This window comes from Pinus tabuliformis, chromosome 5_1 (genome assembly GCF_031772625.1).
Source record: "Pinus tabuliformis cultivar Carrire ecotype Pingquan chromosome 5_1, CPIR1, whole genome shotgun sequence".
In the NCBI taxonomy this organism is placed as follows: Eukaryota; Viridiplantae; Streptophyta; class Pinopsida; order Pinales; family Pinaceae; genus Pinus; species Pinus tabuliformis.
Window position 1 is genome coordinate 136829333 of NC_142305.1, and position 20109 is coordinate 136849441.

The 20109-nt window shown below is 42.5% G+C and overlaps 1 protein-coding gene across 1 annotated transcript in view; it reads right to left on the bottom strand.

Moving 5' to 3' along the window:
• Positions 1-20109, bottom strand: part of LOC149163803 (plant/protein) — a 115332-nt gene that overhangs the window by 24353 nt on the left and 70870 nt on the right. The window contains exons 2-3 of the mRNA XM_089431873.1: positions 13669-13780; positions 13423-13558 (exon numbers count right to left, since the gene is read on the bottom strand). Coding sequence (XP_089287999.1) covers positions 13423-13558; positions 13669-13780 — 248 coding nt within the window. The remainder of the gene's footprint in view (positions 1-13422; positions 13559-13668; positions 13781-20109) is intronic.

Below are 20109 nucleotides of genomic sequence, written 5' to 3' on the forward strand. Positions count from 1 at the left end.
CAGTTGGCACAATGCAGAGTCAGTTGCAGCGCAAATGCCTCAGTGACAGCAAAGATACTAGCAACAGTCAGAGACACGGGTGACAAATGTATCAGACTAATCACAGTTGATTCAGTGTTTTGGATGCTTTTCAGTTGCAACAGCGGCAGATGAGAGGGAGTTGCAGTGTTGGCAGCAGTTCAGCAGAGTCAGCAGTAGCACATATCAGAGTTGCGCACTGGTTGGTAGGCAGCAGCAGCCAGACATCAGCAGCATGACAAAAGATGATGCAGAAACAAGGTGTTGTTTCAGTGGGTTACAGCACTAGAACACATTCCTCGCTAAGAGACAGTGTTAGTTTTTGTAGCATTGGATGTGTTCTAGCCACAAAATTTTGTGGAGAGGCTAGAATACATGAGATCTCCAAAACCCAAAAATCGTTTCTAGAAATTCCACCTAGAGATGACTTAATTAGATTATTAGTCGTTTTTTAAATATTTCCCAACTCTAAACTTGGGTAATATGGCTAATTAATCAGAATTAATTAAGTTATGGTGTGAATCTTCTAGAAACTCACACTGAGCCAGAAGGGGCCTGCATCATCCACGCAGAGACTGCAGGAGTGACGCAGAGAGCCAGAGAGGTTGCGCAAAGTCTCAGTAGGCTGACGCAGAGGGTTTCAAGCTAATGCAGAGGGTTTCAGGCTGACACAGAGGCCAACAAGGCTGATGCTGGGCTTCAGATTGTGCTGGAGAGGGATTTCATGGAGCAAGCTTTCCGAATACCTGTTTCCAAAGAGAGGTATTGCTGCCAGATTTTTGATCTATGTCGGGTTAGCCAGTTTGGCACCCAATGTACTCAGAAAAGAGTTGTTTAATAATAAAACCCTCAGATAGTTGCATCGGTTTTCCCACATTGGGTTTTTCCCAGGGACATTAGTCCAAAAAATAACGGCCTCATTTGTGTGCTTGTTTCCATTTCCTTTAGTTGATGATCTGTAATGTGTTGAGCATGCACTTATATTTATTTTCAGTGTTTACATGGTAAATAACTTGTTAATTAACAGAACAAGTAGGTAGGAATAAATCAATAAAGTGCATGGAGGGTTTCTAACTGGTAGACTTAGAAACTTCAACATGGTATCAAAGGGTGGTTGCAAATCACAGGAGAACTGAGGACATCAACAGAGCAGAGCAGCAGCAGCAGAAAACAGTTGTCCCGAGTAACAAAAGTTGTTCCTAGCAGCAAGGAAGGGGTGATGCAGTGCATGCTTCGTCAAGTTCGAGCCAAGAAGAGGCTATGCAGAGGCTGAAGGAGGCAAGGACAGGCTCACGCAGAGGCCAGGAGGGCTGACGCAGTTGGCTGAGAGAGCTAGTTTGCCGGTGTCGGGACTGCACAAAGCCTAGGAGCTCTCACCTTCAGGTTGTTGGGGTTTAGAAGGCTGTGGGTAAGTTGCGGAGTGGAGTTGGTAGGGTACTGTAGTCAGAACAGTACCTAAAAAGGCAAGGCTAAGGAGAAGGGAGTTGCTACCGAGGGTTTCTAGTCGAAAAATCCGGATCAGTGGTGCAGTTGCACAGACGATCAGAGTAGGGGGCATCTCGACATCGGCAGAAGGGTTTCCAAGAGGGAAATCAAGGCTCAAAGGGAGTCACATCGAGAACTTCCAAGAAAGAAGTAGAAGAGCAGCATGGCACTACACGGAGTAAGAGACCAGGACAGACTGGACGGAGCCTCAAACTTCGTAGTCGGAAGGCCAAAATCTTATCCGTACTTGACAGAGATCATGTCAAGCACTTCTCCTTAAGGACAATAGCGATCCCAGTTGACCCAACTGATAACAACAAGTATGAGGAGGCAATGGCGAGGACCATGAGCATCATCCTTGACGGGGTCAAGGACCATGTAGTGCCACACATTGCCGAGAAGGAAACGACAAATGAGATGTGGGAGGCCCTAAAGAAATTGTACCAGCATACTTTTGTGCAGAGAAGGATGTTACTAGAAAATCAGTTGCCGTCATACCAAATGAAGAAGGGAGAACCGATCGACACCTTCCTCGGTCGACTGAATGAGATCCGAGATCAGCTGACTTCCATAGGGGCCATGTTGGAATAGGAATTGATGGTGAGAACTCTGAATGCAGTCTCAGAAGACTGGGAGGTATTTGTCCAGAGTATACTGGGCAGAGCAACCCTTCCACATTGGGAGGAAATGTGGGTGGCTCATCGCCAAGAAGAGATCAGAAGGCTAAGCAAGACGGGAAGCAACGGCAAGGGGATCAAAGTCAAGCACGAGGAGGAGGATGTAGACCTAGCATCTAAAGTAAAGCAACAGAAATAGAAGAAGAAGGACCTCTCCAAGGTAAAACGCTTCTACTGTGGGGAGCTGGGTCATTATGCGACCTAGTGTCCAAGGAAGAAGAACAAGGGAGAGGCCTTTGAGACCAAGGCAGCGCCAGCAAGGGCAGAGAAGGAAGTGGAGACAGACGATGACTGTGCCATGAGTGCACACACGCCAATAGAGCAGAAGTGGGGAGACATCGAGTTGCAGTCAGACGGACTATAGGCGATGAGGGGCAAGATCCTCGAGGTACCCAGCCTCTTGGATTAGACCTTGATACGGGAGCCCCGAAGAGGAGTAGCAGGACTGGCGGATGTGGATAGAGACAAATGCGGATGAAGCGGCAAAGAGAGCTACAATGCAAAATTCCCAGGACAGTGCGAGGCTAGCAGGCTGCAACAGTGTGAGAGGCACGAGAGTGTTGCACCAGTGCAGGATGGCACAGAGAGGTGTGCAACGGTGCGAGATGCAGGGAGTTGTTGCAGCAGCGCAGAGGTTAGAGAGGGAGCACTTGTCAGCGACAGAGAGAGCTTCAGCATCAAGAGTACTCTAGCCTGACAGAGAGGTCAGAGTTGGGAGATCAGTTACTTACTTCTCAGTAACTGAGTTGCAGTGCAGCAGTTAGCAGTGGTAGTGCTATGGGCAGCACGATGCAGCATGATGAGAGGAGATGCAGCGCAGACACAGCAGTAGTAGTGGTAGGGCCATGGACAGCAGCACGAATGCAGAGGGAGTTGTCGTACAGATGCAGCAATGGCAGTGGCAGAGCTATGGGCAGCAGTACAGGATGCAATGGTGCAGAGAATGATGTGCAACAGGCCTAGCATCAACACAGGGATCGATGCCAGATAATCAAGGTGATACTCAGTAAGAAGTATTGCTAGAGCACAATCCTCGCTGAGAGGGAGTGTTGATTTGGGGTAGCATCAGATGTGCTCTAGCCACGAAATTTCGTGGAGAGGTTAGGGGACATGAGATCTCCAATACCCAGAAAGGGTTTGGAAATATTCTAAACAGTTTGGGAAATATTAAAATAATTAATATTTTTAATGGAGTCCCTAAGTTTAAATTTAGGGAAATTAAAATATTAATGTGAATTAATATAAAATTGTGTTAGAATGGTCCAAAAGACATGGATCAGGCCAGATCTAATCTTGGTCGTCGACTAGGGACTTAATCTCGGCCGTTGATTTGTCAACGAGAAAAGTATAAGAGGAGACTTGAGGGTCACTTGGAGAACACACCAGAGTGATCAGTCATTCTATTCTCTAAAGCGGGGTTTGCTAAGAGAAATAGAATCAATGATCAGTTGCACCGAGGGGCAGTGAGTACGAGGCAGAGAGACAGGAAGAGTGCCGAGAGACTAGCACAGAAGTAGAGAGAGGCAAACGCAGAGCCAAAGAGAGCCACGCAGAGGCAGCAGAGACTGCGCAGAGCCAGAAGGGGCCTGCATCATCCACGCAGAGGCTGGAGGAGTGACGCAGAGAGCCAGAGAGGCTGCGCAGAGTCTCAATAGGCTGACGCAGAGGGTTTTAGGCTGACGCTAGGCTTCAGATTGTGCTGGAGAGGGATTTCGTGGAGCAAGCTTTCCGAATTCCTGTTTTCGAAGAGAGGTATTGCTGCCAGATTTTTTATCTCTATCGGGTTAGCCAGTTTGGCACCCAATGTACTCGAAAAAGAGTTGCTTAATAATAAAACCCTCAGATAGCTGCACCGGTTTTCCTGCATTGGGTTTTTTCCGGGGACATTAGTCCAAAAAATAACAGTGTCATTTGTGTGCTTGTTTCTGTTTCCTTAAATTGATGATCTGTAATGTGTTGAGCATGCACTTGTATTTATTTTCAGTATTTACATGGTAAATAACCTGTTAATTAACAGAACAAGTAGATAGGAATAAATCAGTAAAGTACATGGAGGGCTTCTAACTGATAGACTTAGAAACTTCAACAATAATATTAAAACCCTCAGCTGTTGCAACGGTTTTCACGAGTTGGGTTTTTCCAGGGACTTAGTCCAAAAGTAACGGTGTATTTTGTGTGTGTGCATCTATTTCTTCCAACATTTTTATTTCTTCCACAGTATTTGTTTTGTGAAGGTTGCAATGTATTTGTTTCAATATTTGTCGTAGCACACAACAAATGATTTGTTTAATTAAATTAACAAATAGAAGAAATAACATCAGTGGTTGCAATAGGATTCGGGGTTAGCCGAATTTTCACAATATGATGCTGCTATACAGATAGGTTACCAATCCGATTCTTCTTATGAGAAATTCTTCATATTAAGAATGAGCAAGTACCATTATGAATACCTCCCTAGTTAAGAGGGAGTGTTGAAAAGTGTAACTAGGTTTGGTCTTCATAATGACATGTAATTGTGATTTTGTAAATGATAAAAAGAAAAAGAAAAAAAAAATTATTATTGTAACACTTGCTTCATGGGTTTCATGAGCAAGAAATTTTATTTTTAGATGGCTCCCAATGAGAGCCTTTAGGATTTGTCATTAAAGTAAAAAAGAGGTAATGTCATGTATGAAGAACCCTTCTTGGGCATATTACAAATGTATATGAGTCTATAGAATTGTCATGAAGCCCTCCAGAGACAAGTACAAGTTCAACTCTTCAAGCCGGCCTCAAGATGAAGTAGAAAACTCATGTCGGCTCACCTAAATGAAGACACAACTATTCATAATCTCATGTCGGCTAATTACATGGACGGACTACTATAAATAGGCAAATCAGTCTATTCCACAGTCAACAAGTTCGAATCTCTCTAAAATTTGGGTGACAAAGTACAGTAACAAGTTTGGATACCTCTGTGATTCGGAGAGGAGATTGTAGTGATGCGTTCGGATCTTATAGAAGAAAGGTTTCGGTGTCATAACAAAGCAGCACAGTTCGGAAAAGGGTATAGAAGCTACAGTTCGATGTAATTGCAGAGGTCACAATGTGGATTGGAGCAAAGAAGTTAGACAAAGTTTCGGTGATACCCCAGTGGCGTCCCCTCACTGTCTCGGTGCTATATCACAGTAAGGATCTTGGTGTAATCTCTGTCTCACAGAAATGAGAATTCGGTGTTGATTTTTGGTAGCATCGGATGTGCTCTAGCATTGAAATTTGGAGAGACTAAGGCACATGAGATCTCCAAGACCCAGAAATCGTTTTGAGAAATTCCACACGGATGAGGGGTTATTAAAATAATTAATATTTTTAATGGGTTCCTAATCTAAACTTAGGAAAATAAAAATATTAATGAGTATTAATAAAGATAAGGGTGGGAAGCTTCTAAGAGACGAGGATCAAGTTTGTTTTAATCTTAGCCGTTGATTAGGAACTTAATCTCGGCCGTTGATTCGTCAAGAAGAAAAGTATAAGAGAAGACTTGAGGATCATTTGGAGACACACCGACAAATACTCAATATCTCAAGGAAAATCGATTCTCAAGTAGAGGAGATTGATTTCAAAGGGAGAGTTGCAGGGTGGAGGAAGAGGAGGGCATCAGCAGCAGGCAGTGACTGAGGAGGAGGTGATGCAGGGACAGTGGGAGACAGCACAGAGAAAGACGCGATCCAGAGGAGAGACACAGAGCTTACGCAAGCTGACGCAAAGCCACTTAGAGCCACACTGGGCCACGCAGAGTGATGCAGGGGCGACGCAGAAGTGGGAGCAGGGTCTCCAAAGTGTCAAAAGGTCTCAAAGGGAAAGTCTCAGGTGTTTTATTTCAGTCCCTTTGTAAATCATTCCTTGTAAAACCAATTGTTGCCGAAGATTAATAAAGCCCTCATCTGCTGCACCAATTTTCCCACATTGGGTTTTTCCGGGGACAATTGTCCAAAAATATCTATGTTGATGTGATTGGTTCTTGTGCATGTATTTTTTCTCTGGGTAATTGTGTGATAAATATAGTAGAATTTATTTTAATATTTGTTGAAGGGATTTCGTAAATAACTTATTGTGAATAATAAGTAGGTGAAATAAATCAGTTGCTGCAGTAGTAGAATTTCAGTTTAGAAATTTTCACATGGTATCGGAGCAGAGATCCAGAAACAAGAGAGGAAAATCGATTATGGGTCAAGAGCATGATGCAGAGGCATCCACTCAAGAGGACTCGCGCAGATTTCTAGAAGAATGCACAAGGAACATAAATTACGATTATTCTATGTTAGCTTCCAAATTGGAAGAAGAAGTCGCTTGCTTAGCAAGCTTTGCCTCCTCAGAGGTTTGGTATATAGATAGTGGAGCTTCCTGGCATATGACAGGAATCCGAGAATGTTTTTCAGATTATCAAGAAGAAAGAATGAATTTTCAGATCACCATGGGAAATAAGGCAAAGTGTACTCCAATAGGAAGAGGTACTATAGTTTTTCAAATCGAAGCAGGAGAGCGGCTTCGAGCAACCAATGTGTTGCATGTGTCAGGATTGGGGATGAACTTACTTTTCGTATCTCACCTTCAAAACAAGGGCTATGACATTTTCTTCATTAAGGAGAAAGTATATGTCAAACACCCGAGTTGGAAAAAGAAGGCCCAGATTGGAATCAAAAGTAATAGGTTGTACAGGTTGTAGCTAGAATCACCAATGGCACTGATAGGCAGTAATGGAGAGAAAGATTTGAATGAACTATGGCACAAGAGGATGGGACACTTACACCATGGGGCTCTGAGAATTCTCAGGAAAATAGTATGAGGAGTTCCAGAACTAAGTACCGAACAAGATGATGTATGCATAGGGTGCGCTCCGGGAAAGTACGCCAAAAGCAGCGTTTTCCAGAAGTAACAATAGGGCTAAGAGTGTGCTAGGATTGATACACTTAGACATCTACGGACCGATGTCCACAAAAGCTCTTAGTGGTGTCGAATACTTCATCACCTTCATCGATGACCATTCCAAGAAGACTTGGATCTACTTTCTGAAAACCAAGGATGAGGTTTTCGGTCGATTCAAAGAGTTCAAGGCTCTAGTGGAGAATCTAATAGGAAAGAAGATAAAAGTGTTGCGCTCAGACAATGGTGGAGAGTATGTTGACAAGGACTTCACCGATTTTTGCGCTAAGGAAGGCATCAGAAGAGAGTGGACAACTCCCTACAATCCGGAGCAGAATGGAGTAGCAGAAAGGAAAAACAAGACTATTGTGGAAGCAGCTAGGGCAATGTTGTATGATCAGGATATGCCTAAATTCTTGTGGGCAGAAGCATGCAGCACGACAGTTTATGTCCAAAACAGGACTCCTCACAGGGCATTGGGCAAAATCACTCTAGAGAAGGTCTTCACCGAGAAGACACTTGAAGTTAATCATTTCTGGATATTTGGGAGTTTACCGTATTGTTGTATACCCGAAGAGAAGAGAAAGAAATTAGATCAAACTGCTGAAAAATGATATCTTGTGGGATATAGCGAGAATGATAAGGCATATAGAGTCTATCTTCCAGGGAGTAGGAAGGTAGTAGTTCGACGGGATGTAAAGTTCATGGAGGATAGAGCTTTCAGGAAATCTCAAGAAATGCCTTCCGAGGAGCAGTCGAAGGACGAACCGTTGGTCAAACGACTTCAACCAGCGGAAATTAGTACCAGAAATTCTCCTAAAGACAAAGCTTCAGCGCAATAGGAATCTCAGGAAGAGGAAGAGCTGATAGATGTGCCTACTACCAGTGGAAGAACGAGCTGGGAACTTCGACAAATTCTACGGGATGCAAAAGACTTCATTGGTGCACCCAGGGATAGTAAAAGGGAGCGAAGACAGCCAGACAGATACCAGGCCTTAGTAGCTCAGGTTGGGGAGCCTTCTAGTTTGGTCGTTCAGCATCAAGTATGGGTGGATGCAATGGTGGAGGAATATAGCTCTATAATGGTCAATGATGTCTGGGAAGTGGTACCTAGGCCTTAAGACAGATCAGTGGTAGGTTCGAGATGGATCTACAAGGTCAAATATGCTGCAGACAGTAGTGTGGAGAAATACAAAGCCAAGTTTGTGGCTAAGGGGTATGCTCAAAAGGAAGGGATAGACTATGAAGAAACCTTCGCCCCAGTAGCCAGGTATACTTCTATTAGAACCGTGATATCTCTTGCAGCACAGATGGGGTGGGAGATTCATCAGATGGATGTCAAGACGACATTCTTGAATGGGGTAATAGAAGAGGAAGTATACATTGAACAGCCAGAAGGTTTTGAGACACATGAGAAGAAATCTCATGTATGCAGATTAAAGAAAGCCTTGTATGGGCTTAAACAGGCACCTAGGGCATGGTACAGTCAAATTGATGGCTACTTGCAAAAGATGGGGTTCGTCAAGAGTGACGCAGACCCTAATCTCTACTATCTGGTCGTAGAGAATGAGCCTCTAATCCTAGTGTTATATGTGGATGATCTCTTCCTGACAGGATCATCCAGGCTCATCAAAGACTGCAAGAAGAACCTAGCCACAGAATTTGACATGAAGGATTTGGGACAGATGCATTATTTCCTGGGGTTGGAAGTTTGGCAGCAGAAGGGTGAGATCTTCCTTGGACAAGGGAGATATGCTACAGAAATCTTGAAGAGATTCAAGATGCAGGACTGTAGACCTATGGCTACTCCAATGATCACCAACTGGAAGAAGATTGATGCATCAGAAGATAAAGACGTTGATCCCACCTTGTACATGCAACTTATAAGGTCCCTGATGTATCTAGTGAATACCAGGCCGGACATTTGTTACGCTATCAACACCCTCAGTCAGTTCATGGTGGAACCTAAGAGGGTGCACTGGGCAGCAACCAAACATGTTCTCAAGTATATACAAGGAACAGTTGAGCATGGACTATTGTACACCAGAGGCAATGACATCAGGTTGAGTGGGTTCACTGACGCAGATTGGGCTTGAAGTTCAATAGATCGAAAAAGTACAATTGGGTACTGTTTCAATATTGGATCAGGAATGACCTCCTGGTGCAGTAGGAAACAGAAATCTGTGGCTCTGAGCTCAGCTGAAGCAAAATATATGGCAACTAGCATAGTGTCGTGCGAAGCCATATGGCTTAGGAAATTTCTTGTGAATCTATTCAGGAGAAGGATGGAAGCGACCAGGATCATGTGTGATAATCAAAGTTGCATAAAGCTCTCTGAGAATCCAGTATTTCATGATCGATTGAAGCACATTGATATCAGGTGTCACTTTGTCAGACACTGTGTCCAACAAGGGGCAGTACAGTTGATATACACTCCTACAAGAGAACAAGTGTCTGACATCCTCACCAAGGCTCTAGGAAGAACAAAGATTGTTTATTTCAGGGAGAAGATGGGGATAGTAAAGAATCCATTTCAGTAGCAAAAATGGATGTGTGAGGAGCTACAGTGCAGCAGTTAGCAGTGGCAATGCTATGGGCAGCATGATGCAGCATGTTGAGAGGGAGTTGCAGTACAAGTGCGGCAATGTCATGGGAAGCAGTACATGAAGCAGCAGTGCAGGGGATGTGAGGCAGTAGGCCAAGCATCAGCACAGGTACCAACACGGAAGATCAATGTGATGTTTCTATAGTGAAACATCAATGTGATGTTGCTAGAGCACATTCCTCGCTAAAAGGGAGTGTTGATTTTTGGTAGCATCGGATGTGATCTAACCTTGAAATTTGGAGGAGAGGATAAGGCACATGAGATCTCCAAGACCCAGAAATTGTTTTGAGAAATTCCACCCGAATGAAGAGTTATTAAAATAATTAATATTTTTAATGGGTTCTTAAGTCTAAACTTAGGAAAATAAAAATATTAATGGTATTAACAAAGATAAGGGTGAGAAGCTTCTAAGAGACGAGGATCAAGTCTGTTTTAATCTTAGCTGTTGATTAGGGACTTAATCTAGGTCGTTGATTCGTCAACAGGAAAAGTATAAGAGAAGACTTGAGGATCATTTGGAGACACACCGACAGATACTCGGTATCTCAAGAAAAATCGATTCTCAAGTAGAGGAGATCGATTTCAGAGGGAGAGTTGCAGGGTGGAGGAAGAGGAGGGCATTAGCAGCAGCAGTGACTGAGGAGGCGGTGACGCAAGGACAGTGGGAGACAGTGCAGAGAAAGACGCAGTCCAAAGGAAAGACGCAGAGCTTACGCAGGCTGATGCAGAGGGACGTAGAGCCACGCTGGGCCACGCAAAGTGATGCAAAAATGGGAGCAGGGTCTCCAAAGTGTAAGAAGGTCTCAAAGGGAAAGTCTCAAATTTTTTCTTTCAGTCTCTCTGTAAAATCATTCCTTGTAAAAGCAATTATTGTTGAAGATTAATAAAGCCCTCATCTGCTGCACCAATTTTCCCACATTGGTTTTTCCGGGACAATTGTCCAAAAATAACTGTGTTGATGTGATTGATTCTTGTGCATGTATTATTTCTCTAGGTAATTGTGTGATAATTGCAGTAGAAATTATTTTAATATTTGCTTAAGGGATTTCGTAAATAACTTATTGTGAATAATAAGTAGGTGAAATAAATCAGTTGCTACAGTAGTAGAATTTCAGTTTAAAAATTTTCACATTCAGTGCCACCACATCAAAGAGGATTTAGTGCTACCACAAAAAGAAAGTCACAAGTGTGTGACAAGGTCTTGGTGCTATTACATGAAGAAGGTCTCATTGCTATTACATGAAAAAGGTCTAGTGCTACATCAAAGAAGAGGACTTGTGTCTTGGTCTTGGAGTAGCTAATAGGTCAAGGGTCTTGGTCTTGATATTCGTCAATTGGAATCTCTATAAGAAGAATTTGTGTGGGTTTTCCTCTCAAAGAGTTAGAGGTTTTGGCTCTAGCTCATAACCTACATTCCGTGTCTCTTGTTTATTTATGTTCATGCATTGGTAGTTGTTTGATGAAGAAGAACACTAATAACTAAAGAAAAGAAGATCATAATCTAAAGTTGTAAAAAGCACTCACAAGTAGTTACTAATGGAAGAGAAATCATCTAATACTTGATGCCCTAGATTTCTCAACATGATCAATGCTTGACTCAAATCTTCCATGACTAGACATATAGAGCTGGTAGGATGCCAAGCTCATAGTAACATTACTTACAAAATTTTGGCTGTAAAAGCCATAGAAGCCTAATGAACAGAAAGAAAACAAATTGTAAACATAGGTGCTAGATACCAAAAAAGAAGACAGACATACTGCCAGTGTTACCATGCCTAGAATACCCAGTAAGTTAAACATCCAGAGCAAGGGAAGTCGGTGGACCAAGTGGTTGTTGGTCTCTATTATGTAGAAGAGCAGTCTCCATTCTTTGCATCCTTTCGGTCCATAATCTGGTATAATAGGTGGAGTTCTTCCATTCGAAGGAGGAGCTCATCTCTAGTGTCATTGCGATGGAAAAGCACTTTTCCCAACAAATTCTTAAAATACCAATAAAAGTCCACCATGTGCATATATTGGTTGTGCCTTGCTCTGGGAGCACCCAGATCTGGAACCCGGTGTTCCAACTCTGCCATAATTTCAGAATTTGAGAGTTCTAGCCGCTCGTCCGCCAATTCTTGTTGTATCCCCAACTGTGTATGATCTAGAAATCTATCTGCCAAGGCTTGGGCTTGGACCCTCGCCCAGGAATTAGTATGATGACCCCCACCCCTACGATGAGCCCAAACTCATTCCTTGCGCATTTTAACCGCAGGGGAGAGAGAACAAATAGACTAGAGAGAGAGTGTAGAAGCATTGATAGCCCGGATAATCATTGACCAATACTGATTGTAGAGACTAGTTGTTGCACCCTCGTAGGGTGGCCAAGTGAAAATTAAGAGAAAAGACAACGCTAAACATCAATATATCTTAAGCCTATGCCAACTGGAATGCGCTCAAGAGGAGTTGAAGGCGATGAAGCTTCAACAATCGACAATGATGGTTTAGAGTGAGTGTCCTTAGCTAGCACAAACTCAAAGAAGTAAAGAGACCGGGCCAGGAGGGCTTGGTCCTTCGTTTTGCTCTATCACGAAGATGTTACCCACAAAGCTTTTTCCTTGCCACTACCAAGCTTTAGCAGAACGATAGGTATAAATCATTGCTAACCAAAGAAACATTCCTAAAAGTAGGTCATGCTTCCCACAATATCCTTCGGGAATACCACCACATTCAATTCCCATCTTTATTACAAATTAACTGTTGTGCATAGGATAAACGCTCGAGTGAATGTTCCTCCTCTTGAAACGAGGGACACATTAATGCCATACATGGTTGAGATCCCAGCTGGCTTCCATTTTGAACCTCGAGTTGTGTAGCCTCTCTTGTATGATCTGGCGAGCAAGTGGTATCTGGAATGTTCACCCAACCACCAAAGGAGGAGAGTGCAAAGGAGCAGCAAAGAGAGGAAACCCAACCACCAAAATTTAAAAGGCAATTTTGGACAACCGTACAACAAGAAAAGCAGGCAGAGTAGTTGTACAAGAGCCAAATAGCATGGCCATCTTCACCAAGCCACTCAGTCTACGTAAGTTTGTCAAATTTAAACATAAGCTTGTGTATTTTCCAAATTTCAAAATGGCCATTAAGGAAGGACGTTAGTGTAATTATAGATAATGGTCATTTATTAGTATTAGCAGTTACTTTATGTAAATACATATACGTTAGCTACTTTAGACTCTAGAGTTAATAATGAATAAATAGGAAGAAGTGACGCAACATCTTTCTCCTCTTCATGTGTACATATGTAAAAAGACATTATGATTTGACGAATTCTAACTTGATGGTTCCCTTCTCAAAAGCTTGATCTCCTCTCTAATCAATCTGTGTATAATACTATAATCTGATAGGCATGTTAGCATTACTCACATAGGGAGGGCTTGTCTGCAATGTGCATAATCATTTCCTAGACCATGTCTGTACACTCTTATATATAGCTTGATAATATTTCTACGTAGTTATGTATATATAATGCACGTCTTTTTAAAAAGGGCATTATTTATTTACAACAGAGTCGTTTCAAAGATAACATGTTACTAAGTCGTCATAAAATCTAGAAAAAAGATATGTAAAGAAACTAATTTCCCAAATAATCTCTAAAAGGCATCCTGACTCTTTTGCCTTTTTGACACAGATACAGCAAATCTTGATTCAATGAAATAGAAATATTATGTCTAGAAGCATGATCATCATACTTACGAGTACTCCTTCCCTTACGTCCTCCACCAGCATACGAAATCGAGTGTTAGAGCCAGAATTTTTCCTTTGAGAGCCATTTTCAGTTCTCTTTTTTCCTTGTTTAGGAAACAACATCCCAAGCTCATGCTCAACTTCACTGCACACAAACAGAAACGCTCATTGTCTCAAAGTTTCCCAATATTTTCAGATTGAGATATATTGATGTATTATAACAAAATACAATCCACTTTTAAACATTGAACACACCTGCGAGTTCTCCGAGTTCTCATAGTCCATAACTGATTTTCCCCCTGGGCAAGCACATAGACAGCTTTTGAGTCCTCCCTTGAATCCCCCCTCCATGGATTTGCCTCCAACACTGTAAAAATATGAATAACATTAGTAACATGTCCTTTAAAAAACATTAATCCTCATTGTTTAAAGAATGGTAATGCTTCATCAAAAACTGATTTTATCAAGGTTATAATAGCATTATTTCCATCAGCATTAGGGTGGGCATTAATAGTGACATTTTTAAGCTGCTTATCATATTTATTATGAGCAGCTGAAGCTTAAAATTACCTCTAACAAAATTCTTTACACATAGCTCACCCTAACCTAACGATGCTCATTGCTATTTAGTACAGTGGTACTTTACATTGACTAGCATCAAATACTCAAATCTTATCACTAAATCTTCAGAGAACCTTTTAAACACCTGCAAGATATATGTGGCAGTCTATCATCTTTACTAGATGTATTTCTGACCCATCCTACTCAATCACACTGCTACTACATTTCTTTCTCATAAGCCTCAATAGGAATATGACCCTCAACTGTTACACAATAGTTGTCAAGGGGAACTAATCAACACTAATTGCAGAAGGATAAACAAGTTAAAATTATGCTCCCAGCATATTAGTCAAGGAAAGAAAATAGTTCGGAATCAACATTTACAGAAAAGAATTTAGTGGAATGCATATGTGTACTAGCCTCATAAAGTCATATTCCAGCAAACAGTAAGCGGGATAAACAAACCACTTAGAGTTGTGAATGTGAGTCGTGACACACTGCATATGCTTCTCACATAACTCAGTTTAAAAGGAAATAGTCAAAATTCAACCAGCAACATTAGTTTGTAAGTGAAATTCCATGAGACTGCACTTTGATTCATATCTATCCTTCATATACAGATGTTGACTCAGTAGAAAACTGTAGAAGAACCTAACTTTCTTCCCAGAAATTTAAGACATGTTTTACATGTATAAATTATGATCAGTTTTAGAAACACAAGTGCATATGAGGGGAATGATAAGAAATAATTGTTTGGAGGATCATCCTTATAAACAAGACAGACACAATACTTCCGTCAATGATTATATTCATCTATAATAGATTCATTGAGTCAGGTGACACAGACATGATGACTATCATGCAAATGAAAGAATTGTTAACTTTTACCCATGCCAACTGAAGCTAACAATACTTTTCAGTGTTTCAAGGGGCGATATATTATTCTTATGTAATGTTCCAGAAATCAGCACCTTGCCTCTAGTTCTATTCCCAAGTTCAACTGAGATAAACTAATGGTTACAATAACTTGTGTCTGAAATCCAGCTTTGTTGATAGAGAAAATCAGCAGATTTTTCATCTATCATGCAATATTTACAACGAGCATTTCATCCTTATAAGTAGTTAGCTATAGAGTTATTACCAGCAATTGATCTTTCCCTGGAACTTTTTTATTCAGCGTGCTTCAGTATGCCCTTATCATAACTATCTTACACTCGGAGTCTGTTCTAGAAATTTTTCAAAAACCATTAGAACTGAGCAATTTCACACCCTCACAGAGCAATCCTGTATCAGTGTTGAGTAGTCAGGCATGGAAAACAAACTACAGTCCTATAAATATCCAAAAAAGGGGCCTGCCTTTTGTATTAGTAACTATGCTTATCTGCGGGTGGGGGGACAGTATACTTCTTGACCCCAAGGGAAAACAAGTAAGTTCTGAATGGGGAATGGGTGGAGCTACCTACCTAGCAACCTCCTGGATGGACACACATAGGGCAGGGACCCGCTGTCACCTTGGCCCAAACCCCCACCTTTTAGACCTAACTACCTCTTAAATGGACGAGGAAGGGTTCCCCATAACCCCAACTAACTAAAAGTAATAGTAGTGCTTTAAATGGGGTCTAGAAATAGTGAGGGAGTAATTGTGGATACATGAGTTACCCAGGCCTTTGTTTTTCCACACCTCCTTATTTGCCTTTTGCCTTTTCTTGATTTTTCTTTGTATTACTGCTCAGAGCTTTGGGAAATCAGAGCATGCTGTGAACGATATAAAGCAATTACTACCCCCTACCTCAACCTACAGAGATGGTGAGGTTGGCCCTAAATTCAGTTTCAGAAGAATGGCAAGTTTTTGTCTAGAGTATCCTAGGCAGAGAGAAATTGCCAGATTGGGAAGGAATGTGGGCCGCTCTTCAGCAGGAAGAGATGAGGCAAGACTTAGTCAAGTGCAAACTCGATGGCAGCAGCAACAGTGGGACAAAGTCCAAGGAGGAGGAAGAGAATGCAGCCCCTGCATCTAAGCAGCAACAGGAGCAACAGAGAAAGAAGAAAATGTCTCAAAGATCAAATGTTTCCGGTGTGGTGAACTTGGTCACTACACTACGCAATGTCCTCTCAAGAAGAAGGACAAGGATGTGAAACATGATCTGCAGGCTATAGCCGCAAAGATCAAGGAAGAGGAGTTTGCCATGATTGCCCAAATACAGGGGAGAGGTGGGGTGATCTAGTACTGTAGTTCGAAAGAACTGCAGATGGACAAATTCCTTGAGGAGTCCACCTCTTGGATCAATACCTTGCTACGGGAGCCCATATCAGAAGTAGCAGGATGGACCAAGGTCAGTTGGTGCAGAGGAGTGTTGGAGTGACAGTTGTAGTGGCTAGGAGCGCCAGAGTCTGAGCAGTGCAGAGCTAGTGTTGGCAGCATTGTAATTGGCACAAAGAAAAGTCAACAGAAGCACAGTGGCTTCAGTGACAGCACAGAGACTAGCAACGGTCAGAACTCCAGCAACAGATGCATCATACTGAACACCTGTTCAGTAATCTTGGATGCTTTTCCGTCGCTGAAGCAATAGCAACAACAATTGGGGAAGGTTGCAATGCAGATGCAACGTTGGCAATGGCAGGGACAATAGCAACACAAATGCAACATTTACAAGGGTTGCAGTACAGATTAGTGTTGGCAGTGGTAGGGTCAGCAGCAGTATAGATTCAACATTTGTGCAGTAGTTGGTGGGCAATGATGTCAGACATCAGTAGCGCAGAGGGATATGTTACAAAGAAGGGTGATGCTTCAATAGGTTGCATTACTAGAGCACATTCCTCGCTAAGAGGGAGTGTTGATTTCTGGAGGCATCAGATGTGCTCTAAGCCCCCAAACTTGCAGGGATGCTTAGACACATGTATTCCAGAATACCCAAAAATCGTTTTGGGAAATTCCACCCGAAGACAATTTTATTAAAATAATTAATTATTTTTAATGGGTGCCTAAGTCTAAACTTAGGAAATTAAAATAATTAAGGGTATTAATCAAACTGGGGGTGAAACTTCTAGAAGAAGTCGAGGATCACGCCAAAATGATCTAAGCCATTGATTAGAATCTAATATGGGTCGTTGGTTCTCAACGAGAAGATTATAAGAGGAGGCTTGATGGGCATTTGGAAAACATATCGGAGAGAGATCAAGAGATCGAATTTCTTAGAGAGGGCAACACAGCAGTTGCTAGAGGAGAGCAAAGTGATTTCTGTTGATTTGAGGTAGCATCGGATGTGCTCTAGCCATGAAAAGTGGTGGAGAGGCTAAAGCACATGAAATCTCTAAGACCCAGAATGGTTTGGGCAGATTCTAACTGGTTTGGGAGATATTAAAATAATTAATATTTTTAATGGAGCTCCTAAGTCTAAACTTAAGAAAAAATAAAATACTAATGGGTATTAATATAAAACTTGCTTAGAAGGTTCCAAAAGTCATGGATCAAGCCAAATCTAATCTTAGCCGTTAATTAGAGATTTAATCTCAGTCGTTGATGGACCAACAAGAAAAGTATAAGAGGAGACTTGAGGGTCAGTTGAAGAACACACCAGAGTGATCAGTCATTCTATTCTCTAGAGCGGGATTTGATAAGAGAGATAAAATCAATGATCAGCATCCAGGGGCAGTGAATACATAGCAGAGAGGCAAAGTTGGTACTAGAGAGACAGCGCAGAGCCCGGAGAGGTTGACGCAGAGGCAGCCAGGAGCTGCGCAGAGCCCGGAGAGGTTGACGCAGAGGCAGCCAGGAGCTGCGCAGAGCCCGGAGAGGTTGACGCAGAGGCAGCCAGGAGCTGCACAGAGCCAGGAGAGGCCAGCGTGTGAGATGTAGACGGTCTAGGGGCTGACCCAGAGGCTAGCAAAGCTCTCGCAGGGCCAAGAGGCAGCGCTAGAAGGATTTCATGGGATAGACTGGGTGCTGGTGAGCCGGATAGGGTGACGCAGTCCCTATTAGAGTGACGCAGAGCGGTGGGACCTGCAATTGTTGTTGTGGGATCATTCATCCGGTAATTGATCAGTCGGAATATCCGTCTCCAAGGAGAGGTACTACTATCGAGGGCATTCTCTGTTGGGTGAGCCATTTCTGGCACCCTAGTTGTATTCTGAAAACTGCATAATAATAAAACCCTCTGAATGGATCGTTCACCCGGTAATTGATCAGCCGGAATATCTGTCTCCGAGGAGAGGTACTACTATCGAGGGCATTCTCTGTTGGGTGAGCCATTTCTGGCACCCTAGTTGTATTTTGAAAACTACATAATAATAAAACCCTCTGAATAGCTGCATCGATTTTCCCGCATTGGGTTTTTCCGGGGACATTGATCCAAAAATAATGATGTCACTTGTTTGCTTATTTTCTTTTAGTTGATGATCCGTAGATGTTGATACTGTACTTGTGTTTATTTTCAATATTTACACGGTAAATAACTTGTTAAGCAATTAAACAAGCAGGAAGAAATAAACCAGATAATACAGGAAGAATTTCTAACAGGTTAAACTTAGAAATTCCAACATGGTATTAGAGCGTGGTTGCAAATCACGGAATAAATAAAGGCATTAGCTAGTAGAGCAGTAGCAGCAGATTCAGCTGTCCCGAGTGACAGAGCTGATCCGTGCAGAAAGTGACAGAGGAAGGAGTGACACAAAGAGACTGCGTCATCATTCTGGGCCAAAGAAAGGCAGCGCAGAGGCTAATGGATGCAAAATCAGGCTCACGCAAAGCCACATAGAGGCCAAGAGGGCTGACGCAGTTGGCTAGGGGAGCTGATTTGTCGGTGTTGGGTTGCACAGAGCCAAGTGGCTCAATCCTTCAATTGCTAGGGTATAGGAGGCTGCGAGTAATTTGCGAAGAGAAGTTGGTGGGGTATTGTGGTCAGAACAGTACCTAACAGGGCAAGACCAAGGAGGAGGGATTTCCAGTAGGGAAATCGAGACTCAGAGGGAGCCAAACTGAGAACTTCCAGACGGGAAGTTGACAGACTCAACAGGAGTCGAACAGAGGACTTCCAGGAGGGAAGTAGAGAGACTCGGAGGAGTCGGATAAAGAGCAACATAATGGTCGTGAATTGACTAAGAGATCAGGATAGGTTGGACAGAGCACCCAACTTCGTGGTCTGGAAGGCCAAGATCCTGTCCATTCTAGACAAATATCGCATCAAGGACTTCGCCTTGAAAACAATAGTGATCCCAGTTGACCCAGCTGAAAATGAGAAGTGCGAGGAGGAAATGGCCAGAGCGAAGTGCATCATCCTTGATGGGGTCAAGGATCATGTGGTGCCGCATATTGCCGAGAAGGACACGGCAAATGAGATGTGGGATGCCCTGAAGAAATTGTACCAGCATACTTCCGTGCAGAGGAAGATGTTACTTGAAAATCAGCTGCGGTCATACCAGATGCAGAAGGGAGAGCAGATAGATGTCTTCCTCGATCGATTGAAGGAGATTCGTGACCAGCTAAATTTCCATAGGGGCCACGTCCTATCAGCAATTGATGGTGAGGACCGCATTGAATGTGTTAGCGTTCGAATTTGCCTCAGGCTGAAGAAGGCAAAACTCGAGGCAACATCAAACCAAGCTCAGCCTCGTAGCTAGCCCTACGAGGACAAGAGAGGGCTCTCTCTGGGTCTATCTCGGCAAAAAGGTCTTCAAAGGGGCTGAGATGACCGATATGAATACTGATTTTAGGCTAGTAAATTGATAAAGATATTTTGATTTAAGATTTTTAGGGTTTTGTTGGAAAACAGGGAAAGGCAATTTTGGGTGCGGGGATGTGACACAGTTTTTGCAGAGGTCTTTTTGGGGCAAGGTAGGCAATCGTCCTGATGTCTTTAAAGGAATTGAATGGATAGATATGACTGGTGAGGAGCTGAGGAGAGCGAGAAACTTTCAGGAGTTCTCCTTAAACAATGAAAACATAGATATTAAACAAACTTAAAGACAGAGCATACAAGATTATGAATTCTACCTCAACACTTCATTTGTTTAATTTGCAGAAGAGAATAGTAGGAAAATGATACACATAACAAACTTACAAGTACATGAGAGAAACACACCATCAACACAAATAACCACAGGAATCCCAAATAGTGCTGCAAAACCCTGGTCTTTCCT